At 43.4% G+C, this 17,890-nt stretch overlaps 1 protein-coding gene across 2 annotated transcripts in view; it reads left to right on the forward strand.

The window, feature by feature from the left end:
• Positions 1 to 17,890, forward strand: part of KATNAL2 (katanin catalytic subunit A1 like 2) — a 143,979-nt gene that overhangs the window by 20,041 nt on the left and 106,048 nt on the right. For both annotated transcript variants that reach the window (XM_003914352.5, XM_017951702.3), the window contains exon 2: positions 2,086 to 2,901. In XM_003914352.5, coding sequence (XP_003914401.4) covers positions 2,851 to 2,901 — 51 coding nt within the window. In that variant the 5' untranslated portion in view covers positions 2,086 to 2,850. The remainder of the gene's footprint in view (positions 1 to 2,085; positions 2,902 to 17,890) is intronic.

Raw genomic sequence — 17,890 nt, forward strand, 5'->3', positions numbered from 1 at the left:
GTAGTATAGTGACTATTAACGCAGAATTTATGTTGTATTAGGTATTAAGTAATCTAGAGATGTTTTCAAGTATACGGGATGGGTTGGAAGCAGTGGTTCACACCTGTAATCCCAGCACTTTGGGAGGTCAAGGGGGGGGGGGTGGATCACTTGAGGTCAGGAGTTCGAGACCACCCTGGGCAACATGGTGAAACCCCATCTGTACTAAAAGTACAACAATTAGCTGGATGTGGTGGTGGGTGCCTGTAATCCCAGCTACTCAGGAGGCTGAGGCAGGAGAATCACTTGAACTAGGAAGGCAGAAGTTGCAGTGAGCTGAGATCGCGCCACTGCACTCCAGGCTGAGCAACAGAGTGAGACTTTGTCTCAAAATACATAAATAAATAAAAATAAAAAATAAAGTATAGGGAAATTAGCTGGGCCTGGTGGCATGCACCTGTAACCCCAGCTACTCAGGAGACTGACACAGGAGAATTGCTTGAACCCAGGAGGCGGAGGTTGTAGTGAACCAAGATTGTGCCACTACACTCCAGGCTGGGTGACAGAGCAAGACTCTGTCTCAAAAAAATAAAAAATAAAAAATACATAAATACATAAAGTATACAGGAAGATGTGCGTACTTATATGCAAGTAGTATGACATTTCATATAAGGAACATAAGCATCCCCAATTTTGGTATCAGTGGGAACCATAGAACCAGTTTCTAGTAGATGCTAAGGGATACTATACTAACATTGTTTTCTAAAAATGTCTGTAAATATTCAGTTCCTTATAATGTTCTTTAAACCAGCTTTACCATCTTATTGGCTCCCTCATTAATGAGTTAGGCAAAATCATTCACAGGTGTTCATTCATATCAAAGAATCACATTTTTAACTTTTTGAAAGCCATATGTCAAAAAACAATGTGATAAGTGCAGTATGAAAGTATGTTGTGGAATCAGGAACTAATTTGTTCTCTGCCTAAGCTTCACCTAAGATAAGTATAGTTGATTGCTAGGAGAAAATGCCATTGAATTGTCCTAGAAGGTGATTTTTGAACTGTCTTAGCAGGCAATACAGACTTTTTCTTTTTCTTTTCTTTTCTTTTCTTTTTTTTTTTTTTTTTTGAGACAGTCTTGCTCTGTCGCACAGGCTGGAGTGCAGTGGCGAGATCTCGGCTCACTGCAAGCTCCGCCTCCCGGATTCACGCCATTCTCCTGCCTCAGCCTCCCGAGTAGCTGGGACTACAGGTGTCTGCCACCACGCCCCGGCTAATTTTGTGTGTGTGTGTGTATTTTTTAGTAGAGACGGGGTTTCACCATGTTAACCAGGATGGTCTCGATCTCCTGACCTTGTGATCCGCCCGCCTCGGCCTCCCAAAGTGCTGGGCTTACAGGCGTAAGCCACCGCGCTCAGCCAATATAGACTTTTTCTTATGCAGCAGGGATGAGAGTGGTCCTCCAAGCCAAAGAACTACTCATCAGTCATTCACAAGCATTGTAAGCAGTTCGCTTGTGTTAGAGTGGGGTTGCCTGTATCCAGATGGGAATTAGAGGTGAGCCTAGACAGGAAGGGTAGAAGCAAGGCATAGTGAAAAGAGCACTGGCTTCAGTCAGGAAACAGATTTGCATCCTAACTCTACCTAGAGCTACTTATTAATAATTTGGCTTTTTTAGCCTGTTTGCATAACTGTAAATTGGGGCATTAATAACTTCTCCATGTTGTGTTAGGATTATATTAGATAGCCAAGTAAATCACATAGTACATTGGTGCTGTAGATGTTCAATAAATTACAGTTAGAATTATTAATTAGAAAGTGGTCAACAATTTCACATGGTGCCATGTTGGAATAAGATAAATAATATTAAATAATCTGTAATCGGATTTCCCAATTAGGAGGTTATTGACGACTCTGGCAAGAACTGCTTCAAAGGAGCAGGACCAGAATGTATTGAGAAATGGATGGAAGGTGAGGAAATGAGGAAGCGGATAGCTAGTCCTTTCAGAAACCTTGCCCTGAATGGGAGAGAGGTGATTCAGTTCAACACTTATGAGAATCTTTTTTTGTAGATTGAGGAGACTTGAATATTTTTGTATCCTGCAGGGAGAAATGGATGAAGAAGACCGAAGATCATGATGAAGGGATGATTTGGAATAGGATTCACAGCAAGAGAGACAGAAGGGAAAGACATTGAAGAAACAGACTAGTTAACACATGAAGAAAATGGAGCAGAGGAAAACACGTCCATGTGTTTCAACTCTAATGAGAGCAGGTCTGATGTGAAGGGAGTTGGAGGAGAAGGGAAAGTTTGATGATGCACAGTTTGCATCCCAGAAGGCTCTTGACAACCAAAGTGTCCACAGCAGATTCGTCCAGTCTAGATAGACCATGCACAGAGAATTTCAAAGAAAAGCAGAATGGATTTCCAAACCTGTACCCTAATCCAGGGAGGAGAAGACGGGACGTCAAAATATGGTCTTGAGTATGGAAGCATTGGGTCGCAAAGGCCTGAACAACTGCTGAAATCAAGGACAAATATTATGGTATATAGCCCTGGGTCAACTTGTATTTTAGAAACGAATTAAGAAACCAAAACAATTGCAAAGCCCGCCCCATGCTCTACCAGTCTTCCCTCCTCGATCTCTTCATTGGCCAGTGTCACGCAAACACTCTGGATTAAACATGCATGGTCTAACACTGATTGGCATGTTGAAGAATCCGTCTGTGGCCAGCGATTGGCGGGCGTGTCTAGGCTCTAGCCAATCCGGAAAGGGGCGGGCTGGTTAAGCGTCAGGTTCCTTAGATCCACGGGTCAGCCCAGTAACTGACTCCTCTTCTCCCTTCTCTCGGGTCCTAGCACAGCGTCAAATGGAGCTTTCCTACCAGACCCTCAAATTCACGCATCAGGCGCGGGAAGCGGTAAGGAACGCATATATAAAAAATAATTATATCAAGAACACCTCTCCTACTGTTGCTGCAGGCCGATTCCGAGTCTCCGGTTGCTATGGCGACAGAGTCGGCTACTAGAGCAGCGCAAACGCAGTGAGAGGCGCTCAGCCCCTGTGGTTAAATCCCGGGTTTGCAGCTGTGATGGGGGGAAAAATAAATGAGACGCAGGCGGGTTTGGGGGTGACAACGGGTCGGATGAAAGGGACGACAGGGTCGGTTCCTGATTGAGGAAATGAGGTATTGAGTGTTATTAGACGCTGGATCTTGATTGGGTGAATGGATTTGGGAAGTGGTCAAAATTAGATTGTTGAAAGACAGTAAAACATTGACCTGGGAGTTAGTTAGAATATTGGCTTCTGATCTTGATTTACCATTACTAAGGCGAGAGATCTTAGGCATTTAATTCCCTTCTTGGGCTTCAGTTTCTCCATTTGAAAGTCAGGGAATTGGACTGTAATCTTTTTCACACGAAGATTATATGAGTTCTAAAATACATTAAGTGGTTTCCCGTGGTCTGTATCATCTGCTACTGGCCAGCAATTCTTTCCACAGCGATGAACATGAATTGAGGACACACTTGTCTGCCAGGCACTGGGGAGATAAAAACAATGTTGGGGGGGAGGGAAGGAAAAATAAAATTAAAGTTAAAAAATACATCTACCTGGATCTCATTCTCAGAGGTTCAGAATTACTGGCTTGGGTTGAGTCCTATGCGTCAGTATTCTTTAGAAAGCTCAACAGGTGATTACAGTGTGTAGCCAAGGTTATGAACCAGAGCTCTAGTATCTCCTACCTTTTAAAAACTAGTAATACACAAAAAGGTAACCCTCTGTTTGGCTTCATACCCCTCTACACTTACCAACCTCTGTTTATTTCTCTCCACCTTCTAGAAAGGGTTGGCTACACATGTTGTTGCTACTTCCTTACCTCCAGATTGTACTTAAGCCTATTTCAATCTGAGCATGAAATACCTGCCTCAGAATCTTCTGGGTTACCCTTTATTAGAGCAGATTCTTGGGCCTCACCAAGACACTGAATCAGAAACCCCCGGGATGGTTTCTTGAAACTTGTACTTTAAGCACGAACTGCACGTTTGAAAAACACAGCCGTAGACTTTCTCATATTTTCACGACTTCTAGTACTATCTTTTATAAATTTATCTTTTTGGAGACAGAGTCTTGCCAGGCTGGAGTGCAGTAGCATGATCTCAGCTCACTGCAGCCTCCACCTCCCGGGTTCAAGTGATTCTCCTGCCTCAGCTTCCCGAGTAGCTGGGACTACAGGTACATGCCACCATGCCCGGCTAATTTTTTGTATTTTTAGTAGAGACGGGGTTTTACCATGTTGCCCAGGTTGGTCTCGAAATGTTGAGCTCAGGCAATCTGCCCCCCTTGGCCTCCCAAAGTGCTAGGATTTCAGGCATGAGCCACCATGCCTGGCCAACTTCCTCCTCCTCCTCCTCCTCCTCCTCCTCCTCCTCCTCTCTCCTCCTCCTCCTCCTCCTCCTCCTCCTCTTCTTCCTCTTCTTCTTCTTCTTCTTCTTCTTCTTCCTCTTCTTCTTCTTCCTCCTCCTCCTCCTCCTCCTCCTCTTCATCTTCTTCCCCTTCTTCTTCCTCTTCTTCTTTTTTTTTTTTTTTTGACAGACTTTTGCTTTTGTTGCCCAGGCTGGAGTGCAATGGTGTGATCTCGGCTCACTGCAACCTCTGCCTCCCGGGTTCAAGCGATTCTCCTGCCTCAGCCTCCCAGCTGAGATTACAGGCATGTGCTACCACACCCAGCTAATTTTTTTGTTGTTTGTTTGTTTGTTTTAGTAGAAATGGGGTTTCTCCATGTTGGTCAGGCAGGTCTCGAACTCCTGACCTCAGATGATCCACCTGCCTTGGCCTCCCAAAGTGCTGGGATTACAAGCGTGAGCCACCGTGCTCGCCCAAACTTCTAATACTATCTATATGCCAAAAACTCCCCCAAAGTACCTCTACTGGACTTCTTCGTTAAGCCCCAGACCCATGACCCAGAAGATAAAATGTGGAGAGGACAATGGATCAACTGATTACTTGACATATCCACTGGGGTGTTGCAAGTATCTGCATTGTCTGCAACTGATTACTTGACATATCCACTGGGGTGTTGCACGTATCTGCATTGTCTGCACTGTGTGTGTGTGTGTGTGTGTGTGTGTGTGTGTGTGTGTGTGTTTGAGACAGGGTTTTACTCTTTCACTCAGGCTGGAGTGCAGTGGTGCGGTCACAGCTCACTGCAGTCTCAACCTGCTCAAGGGATCCTCCTGCCCCAGCCTTTCAAGTAGCAGGAACTACAGGCATGCACCACCATGCCCAGCTAATTTTTCTGTATATTTAGTAGAGATGGGTTTTGCCATGTTGCCTAGGCTGATCTTGAACTCCTAGGCTCAAGTGATCCTCCTACCTCGGCCTCCCAAAGTGCTGGAATTAATAGGCATGAGCCACTATGCCTTGCATCTTAACTTGTTTAATGACTACTTCTCCTCCTTCTCCTTTTCCTTTTCTCCTTCTCCTTTTTCTCCTTCTCCTTTTTCTTCTTTTCTTCAACAGGGTCTCATTCTGTCACCCAGGCCGGAATGCAGTGGTGTGATCTCAGCTCACTGCAACCTCTGTCTCCCGGGCTCAAGTGATTCCCCCACCTCAACTTCCCAAGAAGCTGGAACCACAGGCATGTACCACCACACTCGGTTAAATTTTGTATTTTTTTGTAGAGAGTTTCACCATGTTGCCTGGGCTGGTCTCAAACTCCTGGGCTCAAGTGATCCACCTGCCTTGGCCTCCCAAAGTGCTGGGATTACAGGCATGAGCCATTGTGTCTGGCTTAATGCTTCACTTTTTACTGTCCTCTCTAAAACCTGTACCTTTCCCAGTCTTTCTCCATTGGGGAAACCACCCCAATGAAACCACCATTCATCTGATTGCTGAAATCAGAATTCTAGGGGTCATCCTTAGCTCTTTCTTTCTCCTAGTCCCTCCCCTCTGTCCTCTACGAGAGGAAGACATCAGCAAATTTTATTGATTCTACTTCTATAATGTATCTTTAATAATCCATATCTTCACATCCACCTCCTGACCTGAACCTCCATACACTCTCACTGGAACCACATTAATAGCATCTTAGCTATTTCTCGTTGTTTTTTGCCTCTCTCCAGTCCATTCTTCATCCAACGATCAGGGTGATTTCCTTAAAATAGTGCCACTCTTTTAATGGGGTCCTTTTAATGGCTTTCCATTACACTTGGGATAAACCCTCCAAATCTTGACAAGACCTACAAAGCACTGCAATAAAGCCCAACCTCTGCCTCCATGCTCTTCCTCTCCATTTTCTGTGTTGCCTCTCAGTGCTCCAGCCACATTCTCCCTAATCTGACATCTCACAACTCCATATAGTCTATACCATATATTTAGTATTTAATTGGATTAATTATATTGTTATCTGTCGCTTGCATGTAATAGATAATACAAATTTCTTGAAACTTGAAAGCAAGACAGGAACCCAAGCCTTATTTTTTGTTTTAGTCCCTAGATGGTGCTAAGAACAATATTTAGGTATGCACACTGATGGTTTGATCTCTTGGGGTCTATGTGCAAGGAACTGTGCTGAGTAGGGATCTGGAGAAGCTGGAGGAGGGGATGTGATCCAGTGTGTTAGATATAAAGAGGGCTGCATGTCCACAAGACACTCAGATCACCTACATCATCTACTGTATTGAGATTTTCAGAATATTTTCTTTGTATTTGGTTTATTTTCGTTGTTTCAAATTATTTATTTACACATATATTTTCAATTTTTAATTTTTAACAAAGTAATGGCAACACATCATTTAAAATTATAATAGTTCAACAAAATTTGAAAAAAGAGTCTCCTGCTTCACCTCACCTGGCCCTTAATTAATTACTGCTCCCCAGAAGCAACTACTTCGACTTCTAGCAGCTTCTTCAAAATAACATGTTTATACTCTTTTTTTTGAGATGGATCTTTGCTCTTGATGCCCAGGCTAGAGTGCAATGGTATGATCTTGGCTCACCACAACCTCCGCCTCCTGGGTTCAAGTGAATCTCCTGCCTCAGCCTCCTGAGTAACTGGAACTACAGGCGCCCGCCACCACGCCCAGCTAATTTTGTATTTTTAGTACAGATGGGGTTTCTCCATTTTGGCCAGGCTGGTCTTGAACTCCCAACCTCAGTTGATCTACCTGCCTTGGCCTCCCAAAGTGCTGGGATTACAGGCATGAGCCCCCACCCCAGGCCCCAGTTACTTTCTTTCTTTTTTAGAAACTGACAGTCTCTCCCAGGCTGGAGTGCATTGGCATGATTTAGCTCATTGCAGCCTTGAATTATTGGGCATAAATGATCCTCCCACCTCAGCCTCACAAGTTGCTGGGACTGCAAGTGTGCACCACCGCACCTGGTTAAACTTTTTATTTTTTGTAGAGACAGATCTCACTATGTTGCACAGGCTGGTTTCAAACCCCTGGCCTCAAGTGATCTTTCCCCATCCACCACCTTGGCCTTCTAAAGTGCTGGAATTATAGGCATGGGCCATGGCACTCAGCCTGCAGGTATGGTTTTTTTTCTTTTTGTTAGATGAAGTCTCACTCTGTCACCCAGGCTGGAGTGCAATGGTGCGATCTTGGCTCACTGCAACCTCTGCCTCCCGGTTTCAGCGATTCTCCTGCCTCAGCCTCCCGAGTAGCTGGGACTCTAGGCGCATGCCACCATGCCCGGCTAATTTTTGTATTTTTAGTAGAGTTGGAGGTTTAACCATGTTGGTCAGGCTGATCTCGAACTCTTGTCTCATGATCCACCTGCCCGGGCCTCCCGAAGTGTTGGGATTACAGGTGTGAGCCACCGCCCCCATCCCAGGTATGTTTTTTATTAATGGTTGAATGTTCCTTTTTCACTGTATCTTGTTCTTGCAAGATGTCATGGTTTCTTTCGTCTCTCTGAGGAGATTTTCCTTTCCTTCCTGCCTGCCTGCCTTTCTTTTTCTTTCTTTCTCTCCCTTTTTCTTTCTTTTGTTTCTTTCCTCCCTTCTCTTTGTTTCCTTCCTCCCTTCTCTTTGTTTCCTTCCCTCCCTCCCTGCTTCCTTCCTTCCTTTCTTCTTCTTCTTCTTCTTCCTTTTTTTTTTTTTTTTTGAGACAGAGTCTCCCTCTGTCACCCAGGCTGGAGTGCAGTGGTGCAATCTTGGCTCACTGCAACCTCCGACCCTCCAGGTTTAAGCAATTCTCTGCCTCAGCCTCCAGAGTAGCTGGGATTACAGGTGCGTGCCACCACGCCTGGCTAATTTTTTTGTATTTTTGGTAGAGACGGGGTTTCACCATCTTGGCCAGGCTGGTCTTGAACTCCTGACCTCATGATGCACCCGCCTCGGCTTTCCAAAGTGCTAGAATTACAGGCATGAGCCACTGCGCCTGACCTCTTTTTCTTTCTTCTAACATTTTGTCTGTTTCCCCTTATGTTCCTTTTTGTATTTTTTAATTTGTGGTTTTGTCTTTCATGTAGGATATTTTCCTCAAAAGTCAGTGATACATGGTTGTCCATTTATTTTTAAGAATGAGACACCTAGGCTGGGCATGGTGGCTCACACCTCTAATGCCAACACTTTGGGAGGCAGAGGCAGATGGAGTGCTTGAGGCCAGAGGTTGAGACCAGCCAGCGCAACGTGGTGAAACCCTGTGTCTACTAAAAATACAAAGTTAGCTGGGCATGGTGGCACCACCCCTGTGTCAGAGGTGGGAGGGTCGCTTAAGTCCAGGAGTTTGAGATCAGCCTGGGCAACATAGTAAGACCTCATCTCAACAAAAAATAAGCAACATGAACTGGGCATGGTGGCAAGTGCCGGTGGTCCCAGCTACCTGGGGAACTAAAGTGGGAAGATCACTTGGGACCGGCAGGTTGAGGCTGCAGTGAGCCATGATCACACCACTGCACTCCAACCTAGGCAACACATGGAGACCCTGTCTAAAAAAAAAAATAAATAAAATAAATGAGACACCTAAAAGTTAATTAGAATTTGTGTGTTTCAGCGGAGACTTGTCTCATAACGACAGTTTTTCTGTAGGATGATCAGGTACCAGGGCCCTTTTCACTGGGTGATGCCAAATGTCAGTTATGTGTAGGTCTTTTTTCTGAGGCCTTCAATTTCTATGCTCTCCTTCAGGGAATAAGGGCAAAATAAGTTTGGATGCCAGCAATGTTGGAGGGAACAGAGGAAGACTTTGTGGGGATGAAGGCAGGGAATGGAAGGTGGGGCTTCACCTCTCTCTTCAGTATATAGGCTTCCACTGAATTATCCCTTTCTTCAGGTAGTCCTGGTAGTCCTGGTAGTCCAGTCTTCTGCCTGGGTAGGGGAGGAATTGTAACTTAATTGGAGAAGGGGAGAGAATCTGAAATACTCTGTTCAGCATCCTCTTTATACCTCACTTCTGCCCTTGGAGGTGCCTGATGACTGCAGAGGAACCTGGTGTCCTCATTTTTGTAACTTTCTAAGGTTCTGCCATAGATATATGTTTTCTCCTTTTCCTTCTTCTTTTATTTTTCTTTCTTTCTTTCTTTCTTTTTTTTTCCTGAGATGGAGTTTTGCTCTGTCACCAGGTGGGAGTACAGTGGCGTGATCTCGGCTCACTGCAACCTCTGACTCCTGGGTTCAAGCGATTCTCGTGTCTCGTGTCCTAGTCCCGAGTAGCTAGGACTACAGGCATGCGCCACCATGCCAAGCTAATTTTTCTATTTTTAGTACAGACAGGGTTTCACCAGGGTTTGGCCAGGATGGTTTGATCTCTTGACCGTGTGATCTGCCCACCTTGGCTTCCCAAAGTGCTGGGATTACAGGCGTTAGCCCCTGCGCCTGGCCTGTTCTTTTGTTTTTTGGTTTTCTTTTGAGACAAAAGAAGTCTGACTTGACTGTCACCCAGGCTGGAGTACAGTGGCACAATTTCAGCTCACTGCAACCTCCGCCTCCTGGGTTCAACCAATTCTTCCACGACAGCCTCCTGAGTAGCTGGGACTATAGGGATATGCCACCACACCCGGCTAATTTTTGTATTTTATTTTTATTTTTGGTAGAGACAGGGTTTCACCATGTTGGCCAGGCTAGCCTTGAACTTCTGACCTCAAGTGATCCACCTGCCTCAGCCTCCCAAAGTGCTGGGATTATAGGCGTGAGCCACTGTTCCTGTCCTCTGCTTCTTATTGACTCTTTCCCTGTAGGTGTTGGTTTTCTTTATTTTTGGTTTTCTTTGCTTTTGGCTTTCTTTGCTTTAAGTCAACTAGTGTTTATCCATTTGCTTCCCATGTGTCAATTTCCTTCCTTCCTTCCTTCCTTCCTTCCTTCCTTCCTTCCTTCCTTCCTTCCTTTCTCTCTCTTTCTCTCTGTCTTTCTTTCTTTCTTTTTTTGAGACAGAGCTTCACTCTTGTTACCCAGGCTAGGGTGCAATGGCACAATCTCAGTTCACCACAACCTCCGCCTCCCAAGTTCAAGTGATTCTCCTGCCTCAGCCTCCCGAGTAGCTGGAATTACAGGCATGCACCTCCACGCCTGGCTAATTTTGTATCTTTTTTTTTAAGTAGAAACGGGGTTTCTCCATGTTGGTCGGGCTGGTCTTGAGCTCCTGACCTCAAGTGATCCGCCTGCCTTGGCCTCCCAAAGTGCTGGGATTATAGGCGTGAGCTACCGCGCCTGGCTCACTCGGTCTTTTCTTTTCTTTTCTTTTCTTTTCTTTTCTTTTCTTTTCTTTTCTATGTTTGTTTGGAAACAGGGTCTCACCCTTTTGCCCAGGCTGGAATGCGTTGGTGCCATCAAAGCTCACTGCAGCCCTGACCTCTTGGGCTCAATCGATCCTCCTGCTTCAGCCTCTGGAGTAGCTGGGACCACAGGCATGCACCACCATTCCCGGCTAATTTTAAACTTTTTTTGTAGAGATGGGGGTCTCCTTACGTTGCTCAGGCCAGTCTCGAACTCCTGTCCTCACACAAGCCTCCCACTTCAGCCTTCCACAGTGCTGGGATTACAGGTGTGAGCCATCTTGCCTGGTTTGGGTCATAGATTTTTATTCCTTTACCATCATTTTAATAAGGCTTTGGGAGGGAGCAGAGATAAGTGGTCTCAAGAACACTTTTTATTTAGATATTTATTGAGTGCCTACTGGGTATAAAGAATCCTACTAGTTGCTATTGCAGAGGGTAGTTTCAGAGAAGTGAATATTTAAAAAATTTGCTAACGTATGATTCATGCCTAAAATACTTTTTAAATTGATTTCAAGCTAGGCATTTGTCACATGTTTATATATTCAAATTTAGTTTTCAATATGGTTATTTCTTTCAATATTGTAGGGTCTGGTGGCTGAGCATGAGAATGGGTATTAGATGCTTTTGAATTTATATCTTGGTTTTCACCTGATTAACAGTAAGGCAAATGTGCATTTATTCATTAACTCATACGATAAACGCAATTTAGTGCCTGCTTTCTGTAAAACATGGTACAGGTGTTTTGAGATATGCCTAAATGGGATTAGTGACACTAACACTACTGATTATTTTTAGAAAGGCCATCTTCTCTTGGTTTTCATGATACTACCATCTCTTTGTTTCCTACATTTCTTTCTGGTCTCCTTGATGAGCTACTCTTTCTCTGCCCCTTAAATTCTTTTTCTTTAGGATCTAAATTTGTCTTTTCTGATCAGCCCCTTTACCAATTTAATAAAGTGTCCCTTCTTGATTCAGGGAGTAGATATCACCATACCATTTTTATCCCAGGAAATGATATTTGAATGTTTACTGGTTGCTTTCTTCCCCCTATCCCAGTAGACGGTAGGCTCCTTAAGAGCAAGAACTCTGGCAAGTTTCTTTTCTGACTAGCAAATAGATCATGCTTTTGCAGAGCTTCTCAGTCTTCAGTGTGCACATTAAACACCTGGGAGGTTTTGAAAATTCATATGCTGAGGCCAGGCATGGCGGCTTATGCCTGTAATCCCAGCACTTTGGGAGGCCGAGGTGGGCAGATCACCTGAGGTCAGGAGTTCCAGACCAGCCTGACCAATATGATGAAACCCCATCTCTACTAAAAATACAAAAATTAGCTGGGTGTGGTGGCATGCACCTATAATCCTAGCTACTTGGGAGGCTGAGACAAGAGAATTGCTTGAACCTGGGAGGTGGAGGTTGCGGTGAACTGAGATTGTGCCATTCAGTCTGGGAAAAAAGAGTGAAACTCAGTCTCAAAAAAAAAAAAAAAAAAAAAAAAAAAATTCATATCCTGATCCAGAAGTTTTGGAGTGGGAATGCTGTGCCAGTTAATTTTATGTGTGAACCTGACTGCATGACGGGGTGCCCAGGCATTTGGTCAACATTATCCTTGACTGTCTGTGAAGGTGTTTCTGCGGCAGACTAACTTTTGAATCAGTAGATTGAGAAAAGCAGATTGCCCTCTTCTTTTTTTTTGGGGGGGGGGTGCGGATTTTAGCTTTTGTTGCCCACCTGGAGTGCAATGGCATGATCTCGGCTCACTGAAACCTCTGCCTCCCAGGTTCAAGTGATTCTCTTGCCTCAGCCTCCCAAGTATCTGGGATTACAGGCATGCGCCATCACGCCTGGCTAATTTTGTCTTTTTAGTAGAGACGGGGTTTCTCCATATTGGTCAGGCTGGTCTCAAACTCCCGACTTCAGGTGATCCGCCCACCTCGGCCTCCCAATATGCTGAGAATACAGGCATGAGCCACCACGCCTGACCTAATTATTGTATTTTTAGTAGAGACGGGGTTTCACCATGTTGACCAGGATGGTCTCCATCTCCTGACCTCGTGATCCACCTGCTTCAGCCTCCCAAAGTACTGGGATTACAGGCGTGAGCCACCACACCCGGCCAGATTGCCCTCTTTAATGTGGATTGGCCTCATCCAATCAGTCAAAGGTCTGAGTAGAATAAAAGGCTGATCCTCCCACATGTAAGAGGGAGTTCCTTCCTCCTGACTGTCTTTAAACTGGGACAGTGTTTTTTTGTTTTCGTTTTTGTTTTTGTTTTTCTGCATTTGAACTCAAACTGAAATATTGGCTTTTCCTGAGTCTTGAGTCTGGCTGCTTTTAGATTAGAACCACACCACCTACTCTCCTGGTTCAGGGGCCTTCAGACTTGGACTGAAACTATATCATTGGCTTTTCGGGGTGTCCAGCTTGTTGACTGCAGATCCTGGGACTTGTTAGCTTCTATAATCACATGAGCATTATAATAATAAATCCTTATAATAATCAATTCCCTATATTAAATCTAGTAAATAATAATCTAGTAAAAGTAATAATCTAGTAAACAATAAATCTAGTAAAAATATATACACACACGTATATTTATACACACATGTGCATGCGTGTGTGTGTGTGTATGTGCATGTTTGTATAATTGGTTTTGCCTCTTTGGAAAGCTGTGACTAATACAGATTTATATCACAAGCTTCTTTTACTTCTGATGCTGCTGGTGATCTTTGGGTAGCAAAGATATGAAATAGAGAATTTTCTCCTACTCCATTTTAAATTTAGTGTTTAATGCAAATAAGACTATACGTAATCTGTATACCTCTGCCACTTTCTTTTTCTTAACCTGAATGTAAGAATCCTCTATAATGCTCTAAGGCCAAAGAATTATGTCATTGTTTTTAATCTGACCACACAATTTAAAACAAACAAATAATGATTGGAGTCAATGCGTGATAATGGTTTTTGGAAAACTGGAATTGATCTACACATTCATGTGAATGCACAAAATAATCCTGAAACAAAGTCATGTTTGTTTATTCTCATGTATCATTATATGTACTTTTCAAAAGTTGCTACTCTGCGTAGGTGAACCTTTTATATTACAAAATATCTGCTGCATTAGCTAATTAATGAGGTCATTGACTAATTTTTAAAATGAGTCTTATTAAAATGCCTTAGTTTTTATTAATTGCCTGGGCTCCTAAAAAAAGAGTAATTGAAAATTTAATTACATCAGTGCTTTTCTTCAAATAACTGAAGCTTATTGAACTTTAAATGTTCAAACATTTAAGCATCCATTGAAATAGCAATAGCTATAAACAATGTGCAGTTCTAAATACTAATTAAACAAACTCTAAATCACCATAAAACTAAGCTGAATTTTAAGTAACTCTTATGTTGTAAGTGCTCTGTTCCGCTCATATACAAGGAAGATTAACCCCTTCAATTCTGACCACTTCTGCAGCCTTGTGGGCATCTCTCAAAATGCTGTGGCTGCTGTTGAACCACTTTCTTCTTATACTTGGACCAAAAAAGAGAGACTAATTAGGCAACCTGGAACACGTTGCTAATGCCACATTAGTACTCTTGGAAACTTTTTTTTAAAAAAACTGAGAATATACAGACATAAATTTGTAGATTTTATGTTTTGTGTCAAAACATACTTGCTTTCTTTTGTAAAAATAATGTTTGTTAGGTTTTACTTTTAATTTAATATTTTTGGAGCTAGAGTCTCTCTTTGTTGCACAGGCAGGAGTGCAGTGGCACAACCTTGGCTCACTGCAACCTCCGCCTCCCAGGTTCAAGCTTTTCTCCTGTCTCAGCTTCCTGAGTAGCTGGCATAACAGGTATCCACCACCATGCCTGGCTAATTTTTGTATTTTTTGGTAGAGATGGGGTTTCACCAAGTTGACCAGGCTGGTCTCAAACTCCTGACCTCAAGTGATCTGCCCGCCTCAGCCTCCCAAAGTGCTGAGATTACAGGTGTAAGCCACCACACCTGGCTAGGTTTTAATTTTAAATACCCAAAGTATAAATTTCACCAACCAAATACATCCTATAAACATTTTAAAAAATTGATATGGTTCAATACTAGCCTGACCAACATGGAGAAACCCTGTCTCTACTAAAAATACAAAATTAGCTGGGCGTGGTGGCACATGCCTGCCATCCCAGCTACTCGGGAGGTTGAGCCAGGAGAATCACTTGAACCCAGGAGGCAGAGGTTGCTGTGAGCAGAGATTGCACCATTGCACTGAAGCCTGGACAACAAGAGCGAAACTCTGTGTCAAAAAAAAAAAAAAAAAAAAAAAAATTGATATAACCTTCTACTTTCAACTGAGATAGCATAATTGACACCAGACCGGGTCTCCTGTAAGAAACCAGAAAACTGGACTAAATATATGAGTAAACTGTTTTCAAGCATTGGATTATGTGATTTTAGACAATGTAATTATGAGAGAAGTCTTTCTATTTTGAAGCAGTAACTAGATTCTGGTTCTGGAAGGAGAACCTAAAAAAAGTAGCTGGGCACTGCAGCTCCCACCTGTAATCCCAGCACTTTGGGAGGCCCAGGCAGGTGGATCACCTGAAGGTCAGGCGTTCGAGACTAATCTGGCCAACATGGTGAAACCCTGTCTCTACTAAAAATATTAAAAAATTAGCTGGGCGTGGTGGTGGGCACCTGTAATGCCAGCTACTTGGGAGGCAAATTGCTTGAACTGGGGAGGCAGAGGTTGTGATGAACCGAGATTGCTCCATTGTACTCCAGCCTGGGCAAAACAAGAGTGAAACTTCAAAAAAAAAAAAAAATGCACAGCAGTTTTGCTGAGATGAAGCAATAGAGATTGGAGTTTGGAGGTGGTTAGAACTGGGAGGGAAGAGTTTCAGAGAGGAGGAGCTATGCAAAGAAAGAGCTCCATAATTCTTGATTTTTGACTGAATACTGGGCTGCACATACATAAAGGAAAAACATATGAAGCTGCTCTCATAACATTTAGAGACATTTGCATTCTGACCAACTTAAGTGGAGAAATCTTGTGGGACAATAGAGCATTTAGTAGAGCTCCAAGAAAGGCTATGCATAAGAATAAGCAAAGCCAGGCACAGTCTAGAATAAAGGCTACTTTAGATATCACTTACCTGACGAAGCTTAACAACAAGCTCTGATATGATGAAACTGATCTGCAAGTAACTAAACTGTAGAAGGACGATATGCAGACAAAATCACGCAGACACTGGGTTAAAGAAGGAAGTGGCTTTATTTGGCTGGGAGCGTCAGCAGACTTGCCTCTTAAGAACCGAGCTCCCTAAAAAAGAAGTTCTTGGCCCTTTTAAGGGCTTACAACACTAAGGGGTCCATGTGAAAGGGTCATGATAGATCAAGCAAATGTGGGAGATGTAACTAGGAGTTACATGCGTTAGATAACAGAACAGAAAGTTTTGCAATGCTTCCTCATACAATGTCTGGAATTTACAGATAACACAAGTAGTTTAGGTCAGGGTTTGATTTTGTAAATATATTCTTTAACTACTAGGCCCAGGTGGTGGCTTCAGGCCATCTGGCTGTTTATCTGATTTTTGTTTCTTTTTAACTTTTTGCTTTCTTCCTTTCTTCACCTCTTATAAACTAGGCAAGGCTGGGGGGCGGGGGAAGCGGGAGAAGTGGTGGTCTCCTACCTCATTTCCCCCCTTTGAGACTCTCACTTATTAGGGGGAGTTCTCACTTTCATCTTCACTTTTTCAGTGTCTCTGCAAGACACAGTGATAGTGATTCATGTAATACACTAGTGTTGAAGTTTTCTGAGGAACCAAAGTAGCAACAAAACCTTTTATCATTTGTAGGAGCAAGGGTAAAACACAAGGGAGCAGCAAGCAAGTTCTTATTACTAGCAATAAACTTACAGTGAGGGTTTTCAATTCTCCCATAGCTGGAAACCATTTTTCAAATAAAGACTTACGATTAAACCTGTGCCAAACCTGAACAGACACGTGTGCCAACTTTAGCATGTCCCTGATTATATTATGACCATCTGTCCTTGTCCTTGATCATCTATTTTCAGACAGCAATCGGTTAAGTTGAATTTTCCACAGACCCCTTATTCAGCTGAGAGCAAATAGTCCAATGCAAGTCTATTTTGATACATGGCATTTTTTTACTTGGGCTTTCTGCTAGGCAAAAACAGTCGAACCTGGGCCAGGTTTATTAGTGATTATTTTTAAGACAGCCTGAAACCAAATGATCTGATTGAGCACGTATATGAGGGTTTGGTTCCCAAAAATAGAAGTTTTTAAGAGCTAGACAATTGAAATTGTGGGAGACTGTTGGGGAAAAGAGATAAAGTTATCTTGAGGCGTGAACATTTTGCTTCCTAAGTCTACTAGCCTCTTATATTAGTCCTTCCAAAAACATGACATGAGGAAATGCATAGGCTGCTGACAAAGTTTTCAGCAAGCTGAGTAAATAGGTTTTTGGCTCAGCCCATTAAGAAGCTGGGACCACAAGGACTCTGCCACCACGCCAGGCTAATGTTGGTATCATTTGTGGAGACGGGGTTTCTCCATTTGGCCCAGGCCCGTCTCCACCTCCTGGGTTTGAGCGATCTGCTCTCCTCGGCCTCCCAAAGGAGGATGGCTCACGATCACAGGATCATGCCCAGCCCTTTCTTTAAAACAAAACAACAGCAAACACAAGCACAAACATTTTAAGGAGTCGCAGTTATCAGTGTCAACTAACAGATTGACAGTTTGTGTCTAAGAAGTCCTTATGTACTCGATGATTTCAAAAGAAAGAAAAAAAGGGAATCTCACATCTCATACCTTATTTATGATTGCAACTAGGACGTTATTTAAAAAACCATCAGTGAACAACCAAACAAGAGTTGATCCAAATGTTTTCCCATCTTCTGAATTCTGAGGTGGCCTCCAAGCAGGGAGGCAGTGGCTGGGTGTGGGAGGCAAAATCACAGGGCCAGCACTTGACACCTGCAGAATGCAGAGGCTCAACTTTGCACCAAGCCAAAGGTTCTGGTGTCCATTGGAAGTTTCGTTCTCCAACGTACATTGACTATGCATTGGTCCTCCTCCCCACAGATTTCATCCCTAAGGCAAGTCCTGAGTTGATCGTTGGGACAATTTCCTCTTCTAGTCTGGAATTGCCTTGGCCATCAGTGGGGCCACTTTCTTGGCAGCCC

This window comes from Papio anubis, chromosome 19, assembly GCF_008728515.1.
Source record: "Papio anubis isolate 15944 chromosome 19, Panubis1.0, whole genome shotgun sequence".
NCBI classification, from domain to species: domain Eukaryota; kingdom Metazoa; phylum Chordata; class Mammalia; order Primates; family Cercopithecidae; genus Papio; species Papio anubis.